Here is a 22,972-nt window from a genome sequence, read left to right as displayed (position 1 = left end):
ATGTACAAACATTTAGAACATATCTGAAAAAATTAGAGGTACTGATGAAAGCTAATTAAAAAGTTGTACCCGTCCCCTGCCTTCCCTAATCTTCCGCTACACAAAAAACTAAATCTTTATTAGGATTCTGTGAATTCTTTCCTACTCTGCTCAAATATGTTTATTGATAGAATTACGTTTAAAAAACTTTATAGTTTTAAAGAAAATCATTCTTACTAAACATTACTATCTATACAGAAACTGCATTTGGGGAAGGAATTTAGCTGTGAGCGATGAGTTGATTTAAGACATGTTTATCCCCAAAGCAGTATGTTAGGAACATGCATACAGTGTAATTTTACCTTCAGGGCCAAACTTTTTATGGTTCACCGAAATCAAATTCAGTGTAATGCCAGCAAGTAAAGCAGTTAAGTTCCTGCAGTCTCAGATACTGATGCTGTTCAGACATTAAAATGAATATTATGATAATATGGCCTCAAAGATAGAAATGTTATTTTTCACTCTAAATTCAAGCATCTACAAACCATCAGAAAAACCAGAAGAACCTGTGGAAGTGGAAAAAAAAAAATTGCTATGAAGAAAATATATTTTAGACATTACTTGTAAAAGTCTCTTTTTTTGAAGCAGTGTTACATATCTACATCTTCTATTCTCTCTTATCCATTCAGACTGTGATGTCTTCAGGGCAGATGCAAACCTTTACCGAGTTTTTCCAGAGCTAGACTCAATGGGGCTCTGATCCTGTCTCTTTATGTACTACTCTAATATAATAAACAGTCATATCATCCTTAAAAATTGAATGGTTAAATCAGTTGAGCACTCCTGTAGAGCGAAGACATAATCTAATGAACGTGTTCAGCAAGAGAACATGTGAAGAAAAAAGGTTGAGGTTGCTAATGGAAATGTAAGATTCAGACAACTCAGCACCTGGATGGCCTTCAAGTCTGAGAACAACTTGAAGAAGAAAACTGTAAACTACCCTTGTGTATTTAAGACCACAAGAGAGTTTTGTTTTTTCTTTTTTGGGGGGGGGGGGAGAAGGAGTTCAATAAGTTCCAGGATATATTTTAGTAATGGCTGGTATTCTGTCAGCCCGGAAGGATGGAAGATAACAGAAAAGATTTATTGATATATATGTCTATTGCAAGGCTCTTCCAACTCATGAGGTCAGACAATGAGCAGTATGCTGCACTGTAACTCCAGGTAACAAGGCCACTGGTGAGCAGGAAGCACCAAGTGTCTGAGATGGGACAAGAAAAAGCCAAGACTAAAGCTTCCCAAAATGTGTGAAATCAATGGCCTGGAGGAGACAGTAGACAGGAGGAAAAAAACGATGTCACAGCTTTACTTACTTTGTCTGGACCAGAAAAAAATCTAAAAAAAATTTAAAAAAAATAAAAAAATAGCAGGCTACAGAAAGCAGAGACCACAGACAGCTAATCCTAACACATCCTGAGCAGTAACAATAGCACATTATCCCGTGAGGCATATTAAAAACACAGGATAATGTGCTATTATTTCCTGGTCACAGATTATCTTCATCTACTATTGACTTTAAAGCAGTAATGCATATGGTTCAGGACAGGAATCAAACCTGAATGCTCAGTAAACCTTCTGACTTAGATATTATCCATACAGTGACAATACCTCTAGAAGTACCTTTTCAAATAACTATGGGCCCAAAATAAGATATCTATGAAGTTCAAAAGTCTTATACAGCCTTATGGTATGAACAGTAATATTTATTATATTTGAAAAAAGATTAAACCAATAATATAAAGAAGCTTCAACAATACAAATTTGAATGCCAATAGTTATGAAATGTTAGAAATAACATATAGGGATAAAAAATAATCAGACAGATAGATTTCATTCAGCTTCCCCATATGGCTCCACAGCCAAAATAATTTTAATTATGGAGCAATTAAATTTGATCACCTGGATAGACAACAAAGAGAACAGAGACAGAGAGAGAAGATCACAGAAGCTTTTAGACAGAGGTGAGATTTTACCCTTGCATTGCTAAGCATCTTCACAACGGTGACCAAAACAATAATGGCTCTGCAGTGTTTATGGAACCCCAAATTTTGGTACCTATAATTCTAGTAGACATTAGTTGGTATGGTCCTAGCTGCATATGGCTCATGTTCTAAGATTATACTGTTCGTATAAAACTATTTTCAACAACCAAAAAGCACAGAAAAATTCTGTTAGCAGCATAATTTAAAATCTTTGCAACATATAATCCTGAAGCCAAGTGACCAAAGGATCAATACTAGCACGCAAGGGAAAACAAAAATTAAACTAAGAACCATTTAGAATAACAAGTTACAAAGATCCTGAAGTATAGAAGCCTGAACGTAAGTGCAGAGAAATAGAAAAGGAAGAGTCCTTCAGCACAGTCAGTGAGCACTAAAGATCCTTAAATAGCAGTAGTATGGAAAAGAGGACAACTGCAAGCATGCCCTCAAAGCAAGAAGGCATCTCCAAAAAACTTTAGGTAATATACCCTGAATTTTAATTCAGTAAGAAATAGAAGTATTCTAAACCATATCAAAAATACAAGAACAAACTTGACACATAGGAGAAAAAGCAGAGCTACACACGACCCACTGGTGAACCTTTTCATAACACTGATAGCCAGGTATACAGATAATAGATCACAACTCAATGACTTGTTTTGTTACACCTACATTCTAATCCAGCTGAGCTGTTTCAGTACACCCCACATCAAAAAACATGCTGGGATGCAATGAAGTGCACTGAGCCTTGCCAGGCAGGCCTCCTCCCTGCTGTTTTCACAACTCAGGCTCTGAATTCTCTGGTTCTCTGAGTGGTCATTCTTTCAAACTTGTTGGAGAGGTGAAAAAGAACAAGATAAAACAAACTACTTCCCCCAGATTAATTATCTGTTAAACAAACATTAAATAAATGGCAAAGATCTTTGTGCTGTGTGGCCTTGTTCTATCAGTACTCACTGGAAACCATTACCATGCCATAAATGTTAATGGATTCATGACAGATGTGGGGAACCCTTCAGTTAGTGCATTCTTCAAAGACAACCGAATATCTCTTGTCCCTCTCTTGTCCCATATGTGCAAACCTCCTGAACAAAATCGTAGTGAACCCGCTAAGTGGTTAGTGTAATGTTAGCACATGATAAAGAATAAAGAACGTGTGGCAAGACAAGGACAACAAACACAAAACCAGCTGACATTACAATCAGTCACAGGACAGAAGACAGACTGCAAAACCTTGGAGAAAGGACAAGCTGTTAAAATACAATGTCCACACCACTGCCTGCTCCTTCACACTTGTAGATTTGTGTGCGTGGGAGAGGGGGGGTGGTGGCGAGGGGGGGTGTGGGGGTGGATGTGAGGAAAGGATCAAATTATGGATTGAATATATTCTTCCACGGACAAGATTTCGTCGGATGAATCTAAGACTTCCCATACCATATTCCTCATTCACAGCTATTCCAATCACGAACAGGATCCAACCATCACAAATGCTACATGCTAACACTTTTTACTACTCCAGGGACTAAATGAGAATGGACACACAACTATTCTCTCAAAGTTGGCAGCAGCCACTTCACATCAAGGACAAGAAACATTGCAGTGCTACATGTAATGCTTATTCAAAGGACAGGAGGCTTCTGCCTCCAAAGATGCCTATTTGTGAAACAACACTCCTTGAATACCTTGTCAGACTACTTGCTTTCATTCATTTTTCAAGAAAGTTCTCAAGATAGACTGCAGAGCAAGATAACTTAATGATGATAATTTTACTTAAAGCTCCAATATATCAGCTAGAATTTTCAGAATTATATAGATGATAAATCTAAAACTAAATAGATTATAGACAAAAAACACATGGCATGGCATTTTTCCTCTTTCCTGATGTCCTGTTTTCATAAGACCTACCAAATCTCAACACCCTCCCATTGTATTTATTATTCTTCTATTAACCTTATGAACTAACAATTCTGTAACCTCAAGTTTGACCACATCTACCACTAAAATAACACACATGGATATAATTAGCTGCACTTTGAGTAAAGAAAAATTAAACTGTTCTTTTTCTTTAAAGAGTACAGAAAATTCAACCTTTAGGTTCAATCACTTGTCAGTTCCTATGTTGTGACAAAAGTACACTTAAAATGTATAACGGTTCAGCAATATCAGTCTGTCTGTGAATTCTACATATAGATCAAAATCAATGTCATTTACCTTTGTGTTCTTTTATCCTTAAGTAAATAGGGTGCTCTGAAAGCAATGCCTCCTATTTATTTCCATGGTAAATACAACAGATACAGTGAGAACAATAACACTGTTTAATAGAGAAAATTCTCAGCTACAAAACACCATTTCTCAATATAGTCATCACTATTAGTTATGCATTTCCACCAGCAATCAACAAGAGCCTGCCTACTGTGCTCATAACAATCTGTACCATTGGAGGTGTCCACTGTAGCTGCTGCCACTGCTGAAACGCACCACCCACCAGCACACTGAGCTCACACACACTGTTTGGACTCCATAAACCATGAAGCAATGAATATCAATGGTTGCTATTTTTTCCACTTGGAAGAATTCAGTGACATGCTTTTGCTTCATCTGCACTCCCATGTCAGATGCCATCCTGTCAGACTGTCCCTCTGCTGCTATCTGTTGCATGGCAACAAAATGTAATGGAATACTGGTGGGAAGGTTCCACCCCTACTGCCATAACACCAACATCTGCCTCTAACATCAGGGTCCAACATCATAAAGTATGAGGCATTACTTTTGGAGCAGCCATCACATGTATGTTTAACTGGACGCTACACTGTAGAGCAAGAGAAGCTCTCTTGCAGCCTTCTTGACTTACAGCCTTGTTGAATCTAACTTTTTTTTTTTTTTTTTAAATGGATCCTCCTTATGTATGGAAGGAATATTATTTTCAAATGATTTAAATTCAATCTTGCAGATAGGTTGCTAAGCATAACTAGTAATTTTCTAAGAATTTCAAGGCTGTATTCACGGGCTGAGTGTTGTTTAACTAATCAGAGAAATAAACAAGTAAAAACCACTAGCAGCAGTATGATGACCAAATGATCCACTGCTTAATGTCCCTTCTCATATTACCATATTTATCACCTGAATGATAATGAGCTCCTCAATGGCAAAAAGAGAAAATGTGCAGGAGAAGAAAAAACAATGCTTATAACATACAGTAGCCAACGCACAACTTTTTCCTTTTTACAGTATAGCAGCAGCAAGGCTTAGTGGAAAAAAAAAGCAAAATGAATTCCAACCGACTGCCCTGCGGCAAATCTCAAGTGGTGGGACTGACCTGAGGCTTGCTACCGTGGCTGCCATAGCCTTGGTTGAATGAGCTTTATTTTGACCCTCAAGTGACAAACCTGCCAATAAGTAACAATGAGGGATGCAAAGGAACGTTTTGACATTCTGCTCTTAGACACAGACATACCAAGGTACTGGGATAAACAAAAAACAAGAAAAAAAGAATAATCCACCATCACTATGTCAGAACAAAAAATCCTAAAAGCTGAATGGACTTTCCAGAGGCTCTGTTCACTGCAAGCTAAAAAAAAAAAAAATAATAAAAAAAAATCAATGGCATTTTACAAATCCACAAAAGACCTCACTTGGATTATAGTGTGGGAGAACAATTCATTAAGATGGAATTGACATTACCTCTAAGGGATTTCTTGCATTTTCTACTGAAAGCAATTCAATTCAGTCTTAATGCATGGGTGTGATATTTTGGATTCTAATTTGACTGATCACAAATACGATCTCAAGATCTTTTGAGAGAATTAAATGAAAAATAACAGGGATTTGTCAGGAATGTAGCATATACGGTTGTGATATGATCCAATGTTTTGTTACATGGTCTTTGCTGACACCTGTTGGTTTATTTTTCTTTCTTTCTTTTTTTTTTTTTGCTTACATTTTATTTATTTTTACAAAAATGCATCTCATGTTTTAGATTAACTTAACCATTATCTAGCTTCATAAACTGCCTAGTTATATAGTCCATCTTAAGAAAATTTTCAGTTTTCTAAAACTATACATACTTATACTTCTATGCATGCCACTAGAAGTAGAGGTTTCGGTCAAGCACCTTGTACTAGAGCACTTAAGCATCAGCAGAAAGCATCACCACTATCCCCAAACTGAGGTGAAAACCAAAAAGGTTGCAAAAAAAAAAAAAAATAAAATAAAATAAAGGACACAGAATAAAACACAAAATTACAAATGCAAACCTGACTTGTAAACAAATTTTAATATTCCAATTCAAGAACTACAGGTTAGGATTACTACATGCAATTTTCGTATTAGCAGTGAGTTGCAAAAAGGCACCTGGAAGAAAGATCATTAGTTGTTCTGATTATTACAACTACTAATGAAAGACGCTGCAGATTAGGAGGAGACCTGGTGCTGTGCACTTTTGAGATTTTAAAAATCTATGCCAAATCCAACTGATGTATCAGATTTACATGGTTAAAGCATACCAGCTTTTGTAGTCACAGACAAAAAAGCCAGTGATGTGTCAAGCATCTCATTTTATCACCTTTGATTCCTCAGCAGAAATGACCAGATAAATATTCACAGATGGACTGAAGGCTTAATTTTATGTAAATCCAGAGCAGAGCTCAAATTAACAACTCCTTCCCATAGCAAGATGCCTTAACCATTTTGCCACCATGCTTCAGAACAGCAGTGGGTCAAAATAAATTGGATCTACATAAATTTGAGTGAAAAGAGCCATGAATCTGACCATTAGCAGCACTTTTTTCTATTCTTGACACAAATTATGGTCGACACCCTTAGAAGCAAACACACACCAAAAAAGAAAAAAAAAAAGAAAAGGGCTTCAGTATTAAATTCTTGCATCTTATTACTAGGTCAAGCAAACCAAATAGATTGCGAAGAGGTCATTAACTCATTGCATCCTTATAAAGGAAGGCTCTGACTCTCAGTTGCTTTAAGTAACTGACAAAAGCCAGGAGCTAACTTCTAAGAGAAATAGCTACCTCTCATTGTGCTTTTCTAGTACATGGATAGGAAACCTGGTACTCTGAAAGAAACTTCCCCTTAAGGAGAGAAAAACTTGCCCTGAAGGCACTGTCTCTTCTGGGGATATCTAGCTGAAGGTTAAGAAAACACCTTGGACACTGACAAACCTTTTTCTATTCTCTTTCCTCCTTATTTCTCAATAAATTGTTTTCATTTTCTATTCCATGTGATTGAGAATGTCTAACCTAGTCCTGTGTTCCACTGGTAGGGAAACTCAGAGGGAGAAAACTACAAAGAACTCTAGGTAATGCAAATGCCAGTATAGAACTTTTGACCAAGATATAAGAATGATGGCTTCTTACGTAACAAGGAAAAACTTTGCACTTACATCCTCATACAAAACACCTGAAATCACTTACTGTAATAATGAAATATATAATCAAAATGCCTTCATTAAATTAAACTTGGAAAGATTAAATCAAATGCTTCTTCAAACTTATTTTTAAAACAGTTCTAAAAAGAAGAAATGCTGGTGGCAAAGAACATTTGTAAAATCAACATCAAAGTTTGTTCTACTTCATATAAAAAGAGGGCAGTACTGAAGGATACTGGCAGCTGTTCATTTTCATGATGATGTCCAAAAAGCATCTTCCTATGAAATTATGACTGATGAACTCATGTAGTCAATTACATAGCATGCATGTTTTATAGAATCATAGAATCTTTAAGCCTGGGAAAGATCTTGTAAGATTATCTAGTCTAACCCCAACCCATCTTCACAATGCCCACTAAACTGTGTCCCACAGTGCTACATTTAGACACTTCTTGAACAGTTCCAGGGACAGAGACATTACCACCTCACTCATGACTGGCAGCCTGTTCCAGCAGCTCAATACTCTTTCTGATTAGAAATTCTTCTGAATGTCCAACCTGAACCTCCATGGTGTAACTAAAGTCCATTACTCTCCCGCCGTGAGGGCAGAGCAAGTCTCGTGAAACTGAATTTGTAACAGCACATAGGGCTGGATGAAATGCATTGCAGGGTCCTAAGGGAGGTGGTTGATGTGGTTGCCAGCTGCTCTCCATCCTACCTGAAATGTCATGCCTATCACATGAAGGGCCCAGGGACTAGAAAAAGGGAAACATCACTCCCTTTTACAAGAAAGGGTGGAAGGAAGACCTGGGGAATGACAGGCCAATGAGCCTCATTTCTGTGCCTGGGAGGATCAGGGAACAGATCCTCTCGGAAGACATGTTAAAGAATATGAAGGATAAGCTGATGATTTGAGACAGCCAGCATGGCTTCGCCATGGGAAGGTCACGTCTGACCAATCTGAAGGCCTTGTGAGATGGAGTAACAGCACTGCTGGACAAAAGGAAGGTGACTGATGTCATCTACCTAGACTTCTGCAAGGCCCACCACATCCTTATCTCTAAACTGGAGAGATATGGATTTGAAAGGTGGACTATTTGGTGGTTTCCTTGCCATGGAAACCAGGCCAAACCATGACAACATCTTTATCAGTGACACAGATGGTAGGACTGAGTGCACCCTGAACAATTTGCTGAGAACACCGAGGTGAGTGGTGCTGATTAAGCAGAAGGAAGGAATGCCATCCAGAAGAACCTTAATAAATTTGAAAGGTGGGCCCTTGTGAACCTAATGAAGTTCCATGAAACAAAGTGCAAGGTTTTGCACTTGGGTCAAGGTAATCCCAGGTATGTACACAAACTAGGAGAAGAACTTGAGAGTAGCCTCACTGAGAAGGACTTAGGGGTCCTGGTTGATGAAAAAGTTAACATGAACAAACAGTGTGTGTTTGCAGCCCAGAAGGCCAATGATATTCTGGGTTCTGACAGAAATGGTGAATCATCCTCCTCTACTCTGCCCTTGTGAAGCTCCATCTAGACTACTGCTTCCAAGTATGGGACCCCCAACAAGGAAAGTTGTGGAGCTTTTGGAGAGGGTCCATAGGAGGGCCACAGAGATGATCAAAGGGCTGGAACACCTCTCCTCTGAAGACAGGCTGAAGAAACTGGGTTTGTTTAGCTTGGAAAAGAGAAGGCTGCAGAGAGCCCTCATTGTGAGCCTCCAATATTTAAAGTGAGTTTATAAACAGAGAGAAACCAACTTTTTACAAGGGTAGACAGTGATAGAAGAAGGGGTAATGCTTTTAAACTAAAGGAGGGGAGGATTAAATTAGATATCAGGGGGAAGTTTTTTACTGAGAGAATGGTGAGGTGCTGGAACAGAATGCCCCATCCCTGGAGGTGTTAAAGGCCAAGTTGGATGGGGCCCTGGGCAATCTGATCTAGTACTTGATCTAGCAGCTGGCAACCCTGCCTGTGGCAGGAGGGCTGGAACCTTGAGGTTCCTTCCAACTCAGGTCATTCTATGATTCTACTGTTATCTCTTGTCTTTTTCCTACCTACCTAAGAGAGGAGACTGAACTCCACCTCACTACAACACACTTCCAGGGAGCTGCAGAGAATGATAAGGTCTGCCTTTGAACTTCCTCTTCTCCAGACTAAACAACTGCAGTTCCCTCAGCCGCTTCTTACAAGACTTGTGCTCCAGACTCTAATGTCCTTCTTGTGAGAGGCCAAAAAATGAACAGAGCATTCAAGGTGCAGATCCACCAATGCCAAGTACAGGGGTGCAATCGCTTCCCTGTCACAGCTGGTTACACTATTTCTGAAGTGAGGATGTCACCTTCTTGGTCACACACTTGGTCCCATTCAACCTCACACAACTAGCTTCAGCCTATCAATCCAACCTATTCAGATTCCACTGTAGAGCCTTCCCACTCTCAAGCAGGCAGGTTTTTCCTCTCAACTTGATGTCATCTGCAAACTTACAGCAGATGTACTAAATCCCCTTGTCCAAATCATCAATAAATATTTTAAACAGGACTAGCACCAGCAGTGACCCCTCTCATGACCAGTGACCAGCTGGATTTAACTCAGTTCACCACCACTCTGAGTTTTCCAAAGAAAGCACATCAGTATACAACTTGTCATTGAATTATGTGGGTACAAATACCCACATAAGGGGAATAACATCTAATTCCAGCTTTCTGTATACAATGATTTACTATGTTTTAATTAATTTTGTCTGTGCATTCATTTGAGAAAGAATCCTGTATTTCTCAGCCCAATCAGCAAAAAATAATTCAACTACACAATAAAATTTGAAAAGTAAAATAAGACATATCTTAAGAGTTCAGTTGGAAGGGACCTTCAAAGATCATCTAGTCCAACTGCCTGACCACTTCAGGGCTAACCAAAAGTTAAAGCATGTTATTGAGGGTATTATCCAAAGAATGCTTGAACAGTGACAGGCACAGGGCATCCATCACCTCTCAAGGAAGACTGTTCCACTATTTGATCACCCTTAAAGTGAAGAAATTTTTCATCTGCAGTCTGAACTGCCCTGGAGCAGCACTGTGCAATTCCTGTTGGTCCTTTCATCAGTTTCTAGGGATAATAGCCCATCACTTTCCTCTGTTTTCCCACCTTGGAGTGCTGCAGATGGCAATGATGTTGTCTCTTTGCAATTCTGCATTAAAATAGCTTAACATTTTACTTGTCCACCTAATCAAGAAACTACTTTTGTGAAGTTGTGAAACAACCCAACCAAGAAAATGATGTTGAAAAAACATCTGAATGTGACCATTTACTACCTACTGCTAATGGTCTGCAGCAGTGAGAACTAAAAGCAAACTAAAAACACCTTCCCCTCACCCTTACTCTCTTCTACCTCCTCCCTCTGAGCTTTGCTGGGGAAGGAGGAACCAGGGCTGCAGACAGTCAGTAACACTCATTCTCTGCCCCTGCTCCATGTGGGTCCCTCCCACTGGATGCTGTCCTTCCCCAGCTGATCTTGCATGGGTTTCCCATAGGCTGCAGCTCTCCAAGCACTGCCCCAGCACAGCTCTGTACCACAGGGCCCACCCTTCAGGCACTGCTCCTGATAGGTCCCCACAGGTGGCAGCTCCTCCAGCCCCCCCAACCCCCAACGACCTCCTCTCTTGGGCTGCAGCTCCAGCCCGAGGCTGCTCTCTGGGGGTACCTACGGGCTGTGCTGCCTCCAGAGCCCATCTGCTGCTGCACCGTGGGCTCCTCCATGGCTGCATGGTGGGATCTGCTCTGCACAGTGCCCATGTGTTGCAGGGACAGCCTCCTCGGGCCACTCCTGGACTGCACTGACCTGGGTTACCTGCATGACTGCTTCTCTCCCTTTTCCTACTCCTCTCTCCCATCTGCTGCTGTGCAGCAGCTTCTGTTTCTCTCATACCTGCTCTTCCAGAGCATATTCAGCATCACTCATGGCTCAACTCTGGCAGCAGTGAGTCCCTGTTGTAGCTCTGCTCACATAGACCCACCTGTTACCAGAACCTCGCCGTCGCAAACCTAATGCAGAAGCAATGACTATTCCCATTGGACAATGATACAAAAACTGTGTGAAAAGTTCTTCCTAGTATCTAGCTTTTGTAATTTTTTTCTGCTATTACAGAGAAATAAGTAGACAATTTCCTCACATAGGTATAGATGAATGAGATGGGTATCAGTAACAGCATGCTTGTGTGTATTTTATTATAATATCATACCACAGTCACCAGCCTGAAGAGATCTGTGTTCGGTAAAGAGGTATTACAAAAATGAAAGATGCATGAAGTCATTTTAAACTCATACCAGATAAAACAGGGTAAACAAGAAACAGTCAAGAGGGTAAAATAAAAAGGTGAGGGGGAATAAAGCGTAGCAACCAAACTGCTTGCTGCCTAAGAGCAACTTTTCCATTGTTACAATGATCTCTGTGCCATGAGAACTAAGCACAGAATCTGCATCAATGGTTAAATACTGTCCATTATCAGCAGAAATACAGTAGTAACTTTACACAACACATGGTCTCTGAGTGTCTTTGATGCCACTGGTACTGTCAGCGATCTGGTAAAAAACAGTCCTTCTGTGTCATATGGTCAGTATTCACAGGGTGACCCTAACCTGGTAGAGCCCCTGAGCAACACATCATCACAAACATCAGCAGATCTTGCTGTGCTTGTAGTACCAGCTTGGTTGGTAAGGAGAAGTGGAGCCTGCAGAGGGCAAACAGCTACTGCAGAGGCACTAGGAGCTGGCAGCTGCAGAAGTAATTCATGAACATCAGCAAGGCAAAGGCAGACGACCTACAGCTTGCCATGAACATCCCATTTTAGTCTCATAATTGATGCAGAGACCAAGCTTTTTCTTGGGTTAAGGAAATGGAAGCTTTGTTTTTTCTTTTTTCTTTTTCTGTTTGTTGTTATTTACTTATTTATTTATTATTTTTAAACAGCAAAATACTTCCACTGATACTGGAAACAATTACTGCTGCTCCTTTTGATTGTCAGCCAAATATACTCAGTTGTTGGCTGAGCTGATAGGAAATGAATATTGTGGCTTCTACTCCTATTTGTGGTGTTGGCTGACGTTCCTTATTTTGCCAACATGGTATCTCTAAGATTATGAGTTACAGTAAAGTACAAAGAATGCATGCATTCCTGAACGTGGGATATCAAATTACATTAAGATAGAACTCATTAATTAACTGTAAGTTATAACCCATCCTGTTACTGGATATAGCTTGTTCAAAAATTCTTCATGAAAAAGGTATTAAAAGTATATGTCAACATTCATTCTAACCCGCACGAGACTGTGATTCTGTGATTCACTTCTTACTTGTGCTCACCTTATCCTTTACCTAGTTTCTGTTCACATTCCCCTATTACCTGTTGGGTTACATGCTATTTATATGTCAAAAATTAACAGTAGGTAATTTAGTGCTGCAAACAAGTGATTTATGCTTTCTAATGCATTTTACAATATCCTCAGGTATCCTAGTAAGTAAAAAAAATACCATAAACACAAGATTATAGTACCATAACATCCTTGCAGGTAAGCTTAGGAAGAGGGATAGATAAATGGACAGTGAGGTGAACCGAGAACTGGATAACAGGAGATCTCAGAGGTTTGGGATCAGCTGCACAGTCTCCTCATGTTTAAAACCCTCTTCTATGCCTGTACCTATATTACATGAAGATATAATGCTTAACCCCTGTCATTTAATTTTTTTTTTTAAAATAAGTTTTTCTAACTTGATAGAATCAAAGATACATTAAATATTTAAATTAGTATCTTATCTAGAACTTCAGTTTACAGAGAACAGCCTTCTTTCATTCCATTTAATATTCAACCCTTACTTCATCAGCAAAGACTGTTGCACCTGTTTTTCACCCGAAGTCAGAACAAAGCATCATGATAAATACTATGAAGGAAGAAGGAAAAAACAAACACAAATCCTGTCCAAGCTGAAAGCTGGATGGACACCCTAACTAGGTATTTCTGCTGCAGAGATCAAGGTAAGATAATAAGATATCAAAATTTGTTTGTGACTGAGTTTACAAATTGAACAGCTAGAGCATCTTAAAGTAATTCTAGGTTGTTTGCATACGCAGAAATACAACAATCTATTGCTTTATAATTGAATTTTTATCCCTACAAATTATTCCTATTAAGCATTGATGCAGATGAGACAGCTTTATAAAAAATACCACCATTCTGTTAAATTTTTATCTAAATATTCCTGGAAAACCGGAAGGTTTGTTGTTGAAGACGCGGGAAGCATTAAATTTTTTATTGTGGAGAAGATGAAAATCATGTGAAAGAAAACAAACTATTCTGGAGTTCTTTAATTAGTAAACAACTGGGGGCTGCTCCAAAAGTAATGTCTCTCCTGTTTTATTATGTTGATCTGTGACACCAGAGGTGAGTGTTGGTGGTATGACAGTAGAAGCTGAACATCCCTTGTTCAGCACCTTCTTACCATGTAGCCAATGGCAGCAGAGGGGCAGTCTGACAGAATGGCATGCAATACAGGAATGTAGATGAAGCAAAGGTGTGTCACTGAATTCCTCCTTGCTGAAAAATGGCACCCACTGGCATTCATCAAAGGTTGGTGAACCTTTATGGAGACCAAACAGTGTGTGTGAGCACAAGGAGGTGGTGGGTGGTGTGTCTGAGCAATGATAACAGCAGATCACTTCCACCAGTGCAGACTGTTATAAGCACAGTGTACAGGTCTTGTTCTTCACTGGTGAAAATGCATAACTAATGGTGGTGGTGATGATGAAAAACAGTGTTCTCTAACTGAGAATTTCCTCTATCAAACAGTGTTACTGTGCTCTCTGTGTCTGTTATATTTTCCATGGAGATAAATAGGCGTTATTACTTCTGAAGTGATCTATGCATTTTAAAATATACTTGATGAATGTTGTAATCTACATATCTCAAAAAACTCATGATTAAACAGTATGAAAATACTTCAGGAACTTTTAATATTAAAGGCAGAAACAAACTTAACATGCATGAAACAAAGATGAAACAAATGATTTTTGCAACTACACTGATCTACATTCTGCCTAAGGACTACTTCGATCTATTTTTTTCCTCATCTCCTTCTACTTGCCAAGAAACATTTTTTTTCACCACTCCTTTAACAAAAATTAAGCTAACTGCATCCAACCGTGCTTTCTCGTTTCCAAGCTGTCTGCAGGCTCTGGAGTTCACTTGTTTTGAAGTAGAAATTATTAATCAGACCAATAGTAATTCAATTTTGTTTTGCACTATTTTTCTCCTTGCAAGAAAACTGAGAAAGAATAGAAGGGATGCATCTAGACACAAGGTAGATTTTTGGTATTTTTCAATTTCAGCTACACAAAAATGGCTTGTAAAAAAAGTTTATGAAGAACTGACTCTGAACTTTTGCATAGAAGCCCAGGAAGGCAAGAATGGTTCTAATTGAACTAAAGCTGCTGAAGGTTTTATTTTTAAAAAGCTCATGATTAACTCATTGAAACACTCCCCCTACTCCAATTTTTGTCTTCTTTCTAACAATTAGTACCATTCTTTGAATTGCAGCAAGTTGCAAGTGCTTTATAAACAACCATCTGCCTTATTGTATCTTTTCTGCTTTTCACTGTTTATCAATTTAAAAATGTAAAACACATTTATCAACACATTTATCAACAATGTAACAAATTCCCATCTGGGTTTACGAGATGCTCATCATTTCTTTCAAGAAGCACACTAACAATAATTATGAAACTATCTCTGAACCTTTCGAGTACTGTCAAGTTACTGTGATGAACCAACCTACTGCCGCCAATTGCTGCCTACAAAGTAGAAGAGTTCACTGAAGCACATCTGACATAATGATTCCAGTAAGAAGTCTTCACAAACAGCAGATATTGAACGCAGATTTAGCATATGCAAATGAATATACTGTATGCAACGAAGATTCAAAGATTCATATTTAAATTTCCTTAGGTATCATCAAACCATCTTCAGTCCTTACTCAAGTGTCTGTCCACCTATTTCACTCACCAAAATACAATGTTGAAGATAGACAGGTCGTTAATAGCTGCAATCTTTCTGGATTTATAAGGGTCACATATATATAAGATTTACTTTTTTTTTTTCTTTTTCCTTTTTCTTTTGTTATTATTCTTGTCCATATTATCATTTTCCTTCTGTCATGAAAAGCACTGGTTTGAAAATCAGTGAAGACTGAATACCTTTGAAATGTATAAGTGCTTACAGCTCAGGAACCACCATTACAGAGAAATTCAATACTGCGTCTTGTTTTTAGCTTTTTTAATGTTATTCAGTTCTGTGTATGAGCTCCAAATTTAAAGTTACCAAATTAGCAATAAAAAAAAAACAAAACAACCTGAAACCAATAAGGCGTGAATTCCTAAAGAACTGCACTTATAGTTGACCTTGATGTCCAAAACATGGAAGATGTCATTTAAGCACCTCCTCCACTTGGTCCATACAAGTAATCCAATCTATGTGGACTCCACTGTGCATTGCAAGAAATGAGATCCCACTATAAATCACTTTAATGACTTTCCCTAACATGTCTTTTTTGTTCAAGTGCTTTTGCCCAGTCTGTGCAACTCTCAATAATTCTGTGACATTTATTCCACTGAAAATTTTGCTGAAGACCTTCACTAATTTTCACTCATAGACAGGACTGTATGACCTCTGCAAAGAAGCTGCACTAACAAACTGCTTCCAGAGGACCACCAAAAATGATTTTACTATTATCACAAATAAAATAAGGGAAAATACTTTATCCCAATTTGATGTTTTTACCCTGCTTTTGAAACGATATTTAAAGTTAGGAAGAATTTATGGTAGGATCTCAGTGAAGATTTTTCCTCACCCCATGAAAATCTACCCTTACTTGATTATTAAGACAATATTCAGCTCACACATGCTCAACAGACACCTGTTATGTATTTGGCAAGTAATTTCTTTGAAGGTAACCTCTTGATAAGGTCTAGTCAAACAAGCACTCCATGAAGAGCAAGTGTACATGAACCAGCTTACATAAGACAGCACCATCAATTTATCTCTCCATAAGACAAATTTCTCCTACCACCAACTAAACTAATAGCAAATTAGTTACAACACAATAAGTTAAAATAGCAAACGTAATTTTGCTTAATCCATGATGTGAAGGATTTAATATGTTAAAGTTTTGCTAGCCAGATAAAATCTAGAATGCTTACTGATAAACCCTCTTTGGAAATAAACAGAAACTAGAGTGTAAGGATTTCTACAAATCATCTGCAAATTTTATTTTGAACTTGATCCTGCAGCCCTTATTCACAAGAACAGACCTATTGAGTTTATTCACATAAGCTTCGGCTGCAAGATTGGACCTTAAGTACTATCAGGTGCACGTGCAGCCTATCATCAGATTTTGGGTTATTCATGTAAGAAGCTACCCTTTCAAATGCAGACTACTTAATGCTTCCTTCTTCATTAACGTACATGTCCTCTTCTGCCACTCTATGCTTTCATTTGTGCTATGTAAATAGCTTCTTTCTTTCAGCCATCCAAACAAATAATGCTCTTTGCAACCAAGGAGGAAATTAGTAGCAGGTGAAAGCTTGTTTTTTAAATTATGATGAGACCAAGCTGTTCTTTAACTTAACAGAGATCTGGATAAAACAAAATCCCATTTTACTTCTTAGCTATCTTAATTATGTATTATCATTGTCATAACTCTAAATACTTACTTTTCACCCACACAAATATTAACCTTGATCATTAATATACTTTATCATTGGATGGGCCAAGCATTATGCGTATACTTTAAAAAAGCTTATTTGATGGACATTTCCCTGACAAATGTAAAATTATCTGTAGCCTATCATACACAAAATTCATAAGTAGCTTCAATTTCTATTAGGTGTTCTATTTGTTTGCTTTCTATATCAACTCTACATAAATAAAAGGTATTTTCTTGGACCATGGTGTGGTAAAGGTAACAAAATGAACACAGTTCATCTGATCTCTGGCTATACACAGATACTGTCAGACAGACAACAATGATAAGAGATTGTATAAAGTCCCTGAATAAGACCACAGCAGAGGTATTATCATCCGCATCATAAGCAGGCACCCTACACCATGTCACACAGGTAGACCCACCTGGACGCCTACCTGTGTGACATGGTGTAGGGTGCCTGCTTTGGCAGGAGGGTTGGACTCGATGATCTCTAGGGGTCCCTTCCAACCCCTACAATTCTGTGATTCTGTGAATCTTGGACACATAAGCCATAGGTACAAGCAAATATATCTTCATTAGTTATGACACTCACAAAAACATCTCAAAAGTTAAACAGTCTTTAAGTAACCACAGAACTATAATTACCCAGTGCTAGATCTAACAGGGATAAGCAGGACCTGTCTCTTGATGCTAGGAATAATCTGGCATCTGTTTAATTGTGGAAAGAGAACATCCACATAATCTTTAATGAGTGAACTCTGGTCATCAACACAATCTGTATGACTGGCAAAATGGAAGGTAACATCCCAGCAATAAATTTTAGTAGTATTTATTATTTCAGCTAATTTTGATGCCATGATCAAGCAGGAACTGACTGCTGGTGACTTCTGCGGCCATAGTATCAATTGAAAGTTCAGAACAATAAATACAATTATCTGGTCAATGTGCAAGGAGACATATATCATACAAGTATAATTCAGAGAACAATCCAGAATTCAAATATCCAAAAGTCCTTCTCAAATTGAAAAAAGCAAAACAAAACAAAAACAACCCAACAACTCAACCTTGAACTCGAACAGTATGTGTGCAACAATTAAACTGTTGTCACAAAACTGTTTTCAATCCTACTTCAAACTTGCCATATGGATTAACTGGCAGTTAGAAGCAGCTGCAGCACAATGTTCTGTGCACTTCTGTTGCTGTTTTAATTTTTAAAAAGCAAATGGAGAGGCCTCTCCACAAAATTCAATGCTGCAATAGCAATGACTGAACCAGAATCAGAAAATTATGAACAGCTCACTAAACTGTCTTTTAGAAGCACGTATCAAGAGGCTGCAGAACAAATTGTATGCCTGAAATAACAGATCAATGAATGAAGAATAAAGAGATCTAAGAAGTGGAGATGTTGACGAACCATTTTAATTCGTGAAGAATCAATTTCCATATAACTAGAGTAATGGCAGAACATCACAGGCAGTGTATTCATGATTTTAACAGCAAAAAATCATGGATTACCAAATGGAAATTTATTAATGTTCCAAGAAAGAGAGAATAATGTTGCAACATGAGGCCAGGAACTACATCCACTCTTTAAATGAGTAATATGCAGTAAAAGGAGTCCACAGTGTATAACCACAATAAAAAATCAAATGCCTTGAGCAGAGTAAGTAAATCCCCTTAAAAATGAGAAAGCCAGCAAACAATGACTGAACAAAGTATGGGAACAACAGCCACATTGTTTATATAAAAGTAGGAATAATATGAAAAACGAGTATGAAATACATGTTCAATTTATTAAAAAAACCCCCAAAAAACTTATTTTCAATATGTATGAAAAAATGAATATATAAAATGTTTTGTCTGATGTCAAGCTACTTTCTCTTCTCTTTTTATGTTCGACCACATAAATATTCAGCCAGAAGTACATATGGGAGAATTCCTAAAGCCAGAGGATGGATGATGCTTCAAAGCAAAGCCCCAAGGTCACATTTTACTACATCACCTTATGAAGAATATGAGCTGCCGCTTTGTAAACTACCACAGTTTGCTGAACATACCTTTCTTAGAATGGAAAATGGTGAATCAGAGAGTAATATAATTCCCAAGCTCTGTTCAACCTTTGCGTAACTGACCCACCAATCCATGGCACAAGAGAAGATTTTATGCATGCAGATGAATGGCAGACTGCTGACAGACCATAGGTTTTTTTCTGTCAGCATCCCCAGAATTCTTACATAACTATATGATGGCCAAAAAACAAATGATGATCCATTTGACCATTTGAACACTTCTGGCTTGTATGAAGAACAAGTATCCAGCAGTGGCAAAAGACTGAAACATAGGTGAGTTTCTTTTCTTCTAAAAATGCAAATGAATTCAGTACAACTCACCCTCTGTGAGAATCCTGACCTCAAACTTTATCGTATTTTACCTACCAATATAAAACAATGTGTATTTTTGAAGACTATTCAAATCCAAATGACAGCAGTCAAGTGCAAATGTACATGGCAGATCACAGACTTAAGATACTTGTTCCATGACTGTACTTCATCTTCTGGCTAACTAAAAACAATCAGAAGTAATAAATTATGAGTTGAAGAAACATTGCACTCACTACTCAGATGCACAGAGTGACGAATTTGATGATGTTTCCAAATACCTATGAGAAGGTGTGGCTGCACATAAGACCACATAGCAACATACATTTACATGTGCATATTGTCCTAGTCATTTACTTGTAAAATAGAGATACTTGAACATTACAGACACAAATATATGAAGCACGTAAAAGATGCCAACCCATTTCCTATTGGAAAGCAGAAAGTATTAAGTAACTTAGCCAAGGCAATGGCTTAGTCAAGAGCACTTTCCTTGGTTTGAAAAATCAGAAAGCTGTGGTGATAGAATGTAAGAAGCCACAAAAGTATCTACCCATTATCTTCTCTCTAACCACAGATCTTCCAGGAATAAGGGAGAAGAGACAAAAGCAAAGAGGTTCTTCAACACTCAAGAGCAAAGCTCTCACGGGACAAAGCAGTGCTTAACTGCTGGGCAGCTCCAGCATATCCAGCAGAGGGACAAGGATGCCCCACCAGGGAAGGTGGAGCTGAGCCAGCCACAGAGCACCAGATCACTACTTGCAAGTTGCCTGGCAAGCTCAAAATTAGCTTGTTGTCACAAACAACACTTCTTCTGTTCACTTCTGATGCACTCTTACTCTACTGAACTTACTATCACTTCACTTAGTCTGACAGCATCCAAACTGATGCTGATAAGATGCTTTATAATATCTACTAAGCAGAATTGGGTGTCATTTTGGATACCTTATTGACTTTTCTACTTCTGTCCCAGGTTCAGCTGAGACAGAGTTAATAGCACATTGATGTTTTGGTTGCTGCTGAGTGATAGGAGCATGCCTGGGGTTGGGCCCAGTTGCTCTACAGGAAGAGCCACCACCACAGTGGCAAGAATCAGGGTGTACAGCAGAGGCCTCAATTAAGCAGGGAGTTATTTGATACTACATGACAGCATGCAGAAGGCTATAAATCTGTGGGGACTTGGCCAGGGATCAGCCACTGCTCAAGGACTGCTGGACATCAATGGGCAGGAAAATGTTACACTGGCAGCATAACATCAATCAGCAAACTGCTGATTGTACTGCTGTTGTGCACTGGCTGGCAGCTGGTGGGAGATCACATATACGTATATAGTTACCGTTAAATTTTTGTTTGATTTCTTTCTTTTCTATCTTATTAAAGAGTTTTTATTTTAACCCATGAACACTATCTTATTTCTAATTCTCTCCCCTTTTCCACTTGAGAGATGAGTGAGAAAATGGCTGTGTGGTGCTGAGCTGCCTGCCAGGTTAAACCACAACAGTCCTTTTGGTGCCCAACATGGGGCTTGAAGGGTTGAGATAATGACAGATCTGACCAGAACATATTAAAACAAAATTGTGGTAAATGTTATAGTAATTTAATAGTTTCTGGTAACAATGTTGTCTTTCCTATTTGCAGAGATCTTTCAGAGATATTTCACGGAGCCACATGACTTGCCATATAGGATCGCTGTTGAACTGTTTACCTTTTCTCGGGGCTGGATAGAGGTTATCTTTTTCCTGTACAAGGTAACACTGACCAAACAATCATGGACTGATCAAAAGGTAAAGATTTCAGAATATTGCCAGAGGACAAAGCAATGTATGCTGAAGAGGCTTCACTATATAATAAACTACCAGAGAATGATAAGCAACATGCCTTGTTCATTGCAGGTTCCTGTCATATTGCAAGAAAGTTTCAGAGTTCCCTCAGTGGCTTGAATTAGGCAAGGTGTTATTCCACGCCACCTAACATCACATGGGAGACTATAATTCTTAACTGTTTCCAATTCTCTCCATCATTCCACTTGAAGGAGAAGTGAGTGAACAGATGCATGGCACTCAGATCCATGCCAGGTAAAACCTCAACTCTTCAGTAGCTAAGAATGTGTAGAAGACAAAACATCTAATACATGTAGAAATACATGAGCTTAATCCTTACGAAAACTGTAACACTGACAAAAGCAGATAAACCATGAGGAACAGGAAGATTATGAATGACATGCCATGTTTCCAAACAGAAAACCACAAGGCCACACTATGTAGCCTCTTAAAAAATACTCAACTTTGATGGTTTTGGGTGCAGAACTGCACACCCCCTTCCTGTAGGCTTCAATGTAAGCAGCAATGCTACCTTTAGAGGACAGCATGCTGAACCTGTTCTTTCCATTGGACTTGGAGGTTATGACTGTGCAATGTACAATTTCGTCCTTCTAAAATTGGCGTTAAAACTCCTAAAGCATTACCGAATGAATGGGTAGAATCTGGAGTCATTTTCACACCGAAGAGTAGCTGTATATGCTCTGTTGTTTTTATGTCTAGTACATCCACACCACCTCTACAAAAAGCCCGAGGAAATACTAGAAGCATCCAAATATCTAAGTAAGTAAGTAGACACATGTTTTGTTAATTAATCAAGCTTCAAAACTCTATTTCATCTATTGGCTTTCAGTACTTCCTAGAAAGAAGTCCAACCAATTCATCCTTAGCTAGAAAGGATAATGCCCCAGTTTTGCACCCAAGGAGAAGAAAGATGAATAACCACATAACATAATATTTTCTGATTTGCTTAGTCACACTGACACTCTAGTTTGAACACATACTGAAGCCAAATTGTAGTCTAACTGGCATCTTAAACCACACATCAAATAATGGATATTACTGCTGCATTAGCAGCCAACTACTTCTAGCTTTTGTTAAATGACTGCAGCTTCACTAAACATTCCTCAGAATATTTATAATTAAAAGCATCATTCTACAGAGAAAAAAAACATAGCACACTAATACATATCCACATACATGCAGATACGCAATTCACATACCTCTCCAAGAGCTTCATAACGTTTCTGGTTCCACCTATGCAAGTCTTCACGATAATTAAAAACAAACGGCTCGCCAGTTTTCACATGTCTTAACTGCCCTTCTGAAAAAAAAAATAAATCACTATGTTTTAGAGTAGCTCTTCTCTAAAAACAAGACACACTGCATTGCTGAAAATTTCAGAAGTCTAATATTTAAAAAATTGGGTATTACTAATTCCATTTCTTTTTTTTAAGGGGGGAGGGGAGCGTGGGGGGGGGGTTATGTTATTTTTGAATAAAAACAACTGAGCATAATGAAAAAATGCAATCCAAGGATATGAACTATATGTATTGTTTACTTAGCTAAATACAAGCAATGACAGTGAAATTACCTGCAGTATCAAATGTCAAACTTTTTTTGCAA

At 38.3% G+C, this 22,972-nt stretch overlaps 1 protein-coding gene across 9 annotated transcripts in view; it reads right to left on the bottom strand.

Moving 5' to 3' along the window:
- The window catches only part of FAM172A (family with sequence similarity 172 member A), a 244,424-nt gene that overhangs the window by 193,851 nt on the left and 27,601 nt on the right, over positions 1-22,972 (bottom strand). For all 9 annotated transcript variants that reach the window (XM_015849692.1, XM_015849696.1, XM_015849699.1 and 6 more), the window contains one exon: positions 22,570-22,670. In XM_015849692.1, coding sequence (XP_015705178.1) covers positions 22,570-22,670 — 101 coding nt within the window. The remainder of the gene's footprint in view (positions 1-22,569; positions 22,671-22,972) is intronic.

The sequence above is a fragment of the Coturnix japonica genome, chromosome Z (genome assembly GCF_001577835.2).
Source record: "Coturnix japonica isolate 7356 chromosome Z, Coturnix japonica 2.1, whole genome shotgun sequence".
Taxonomy (NCBI): Eukaryota; Metazoa; Chordata; class Aves; order Galliformes; family Phasianidae; genus Coturnix; species Coturnix japonica.
Note: the sequence above shows the minus strand (reverse complement) of the source record. Positions and strands in the feature narration are given on the sequence as shown.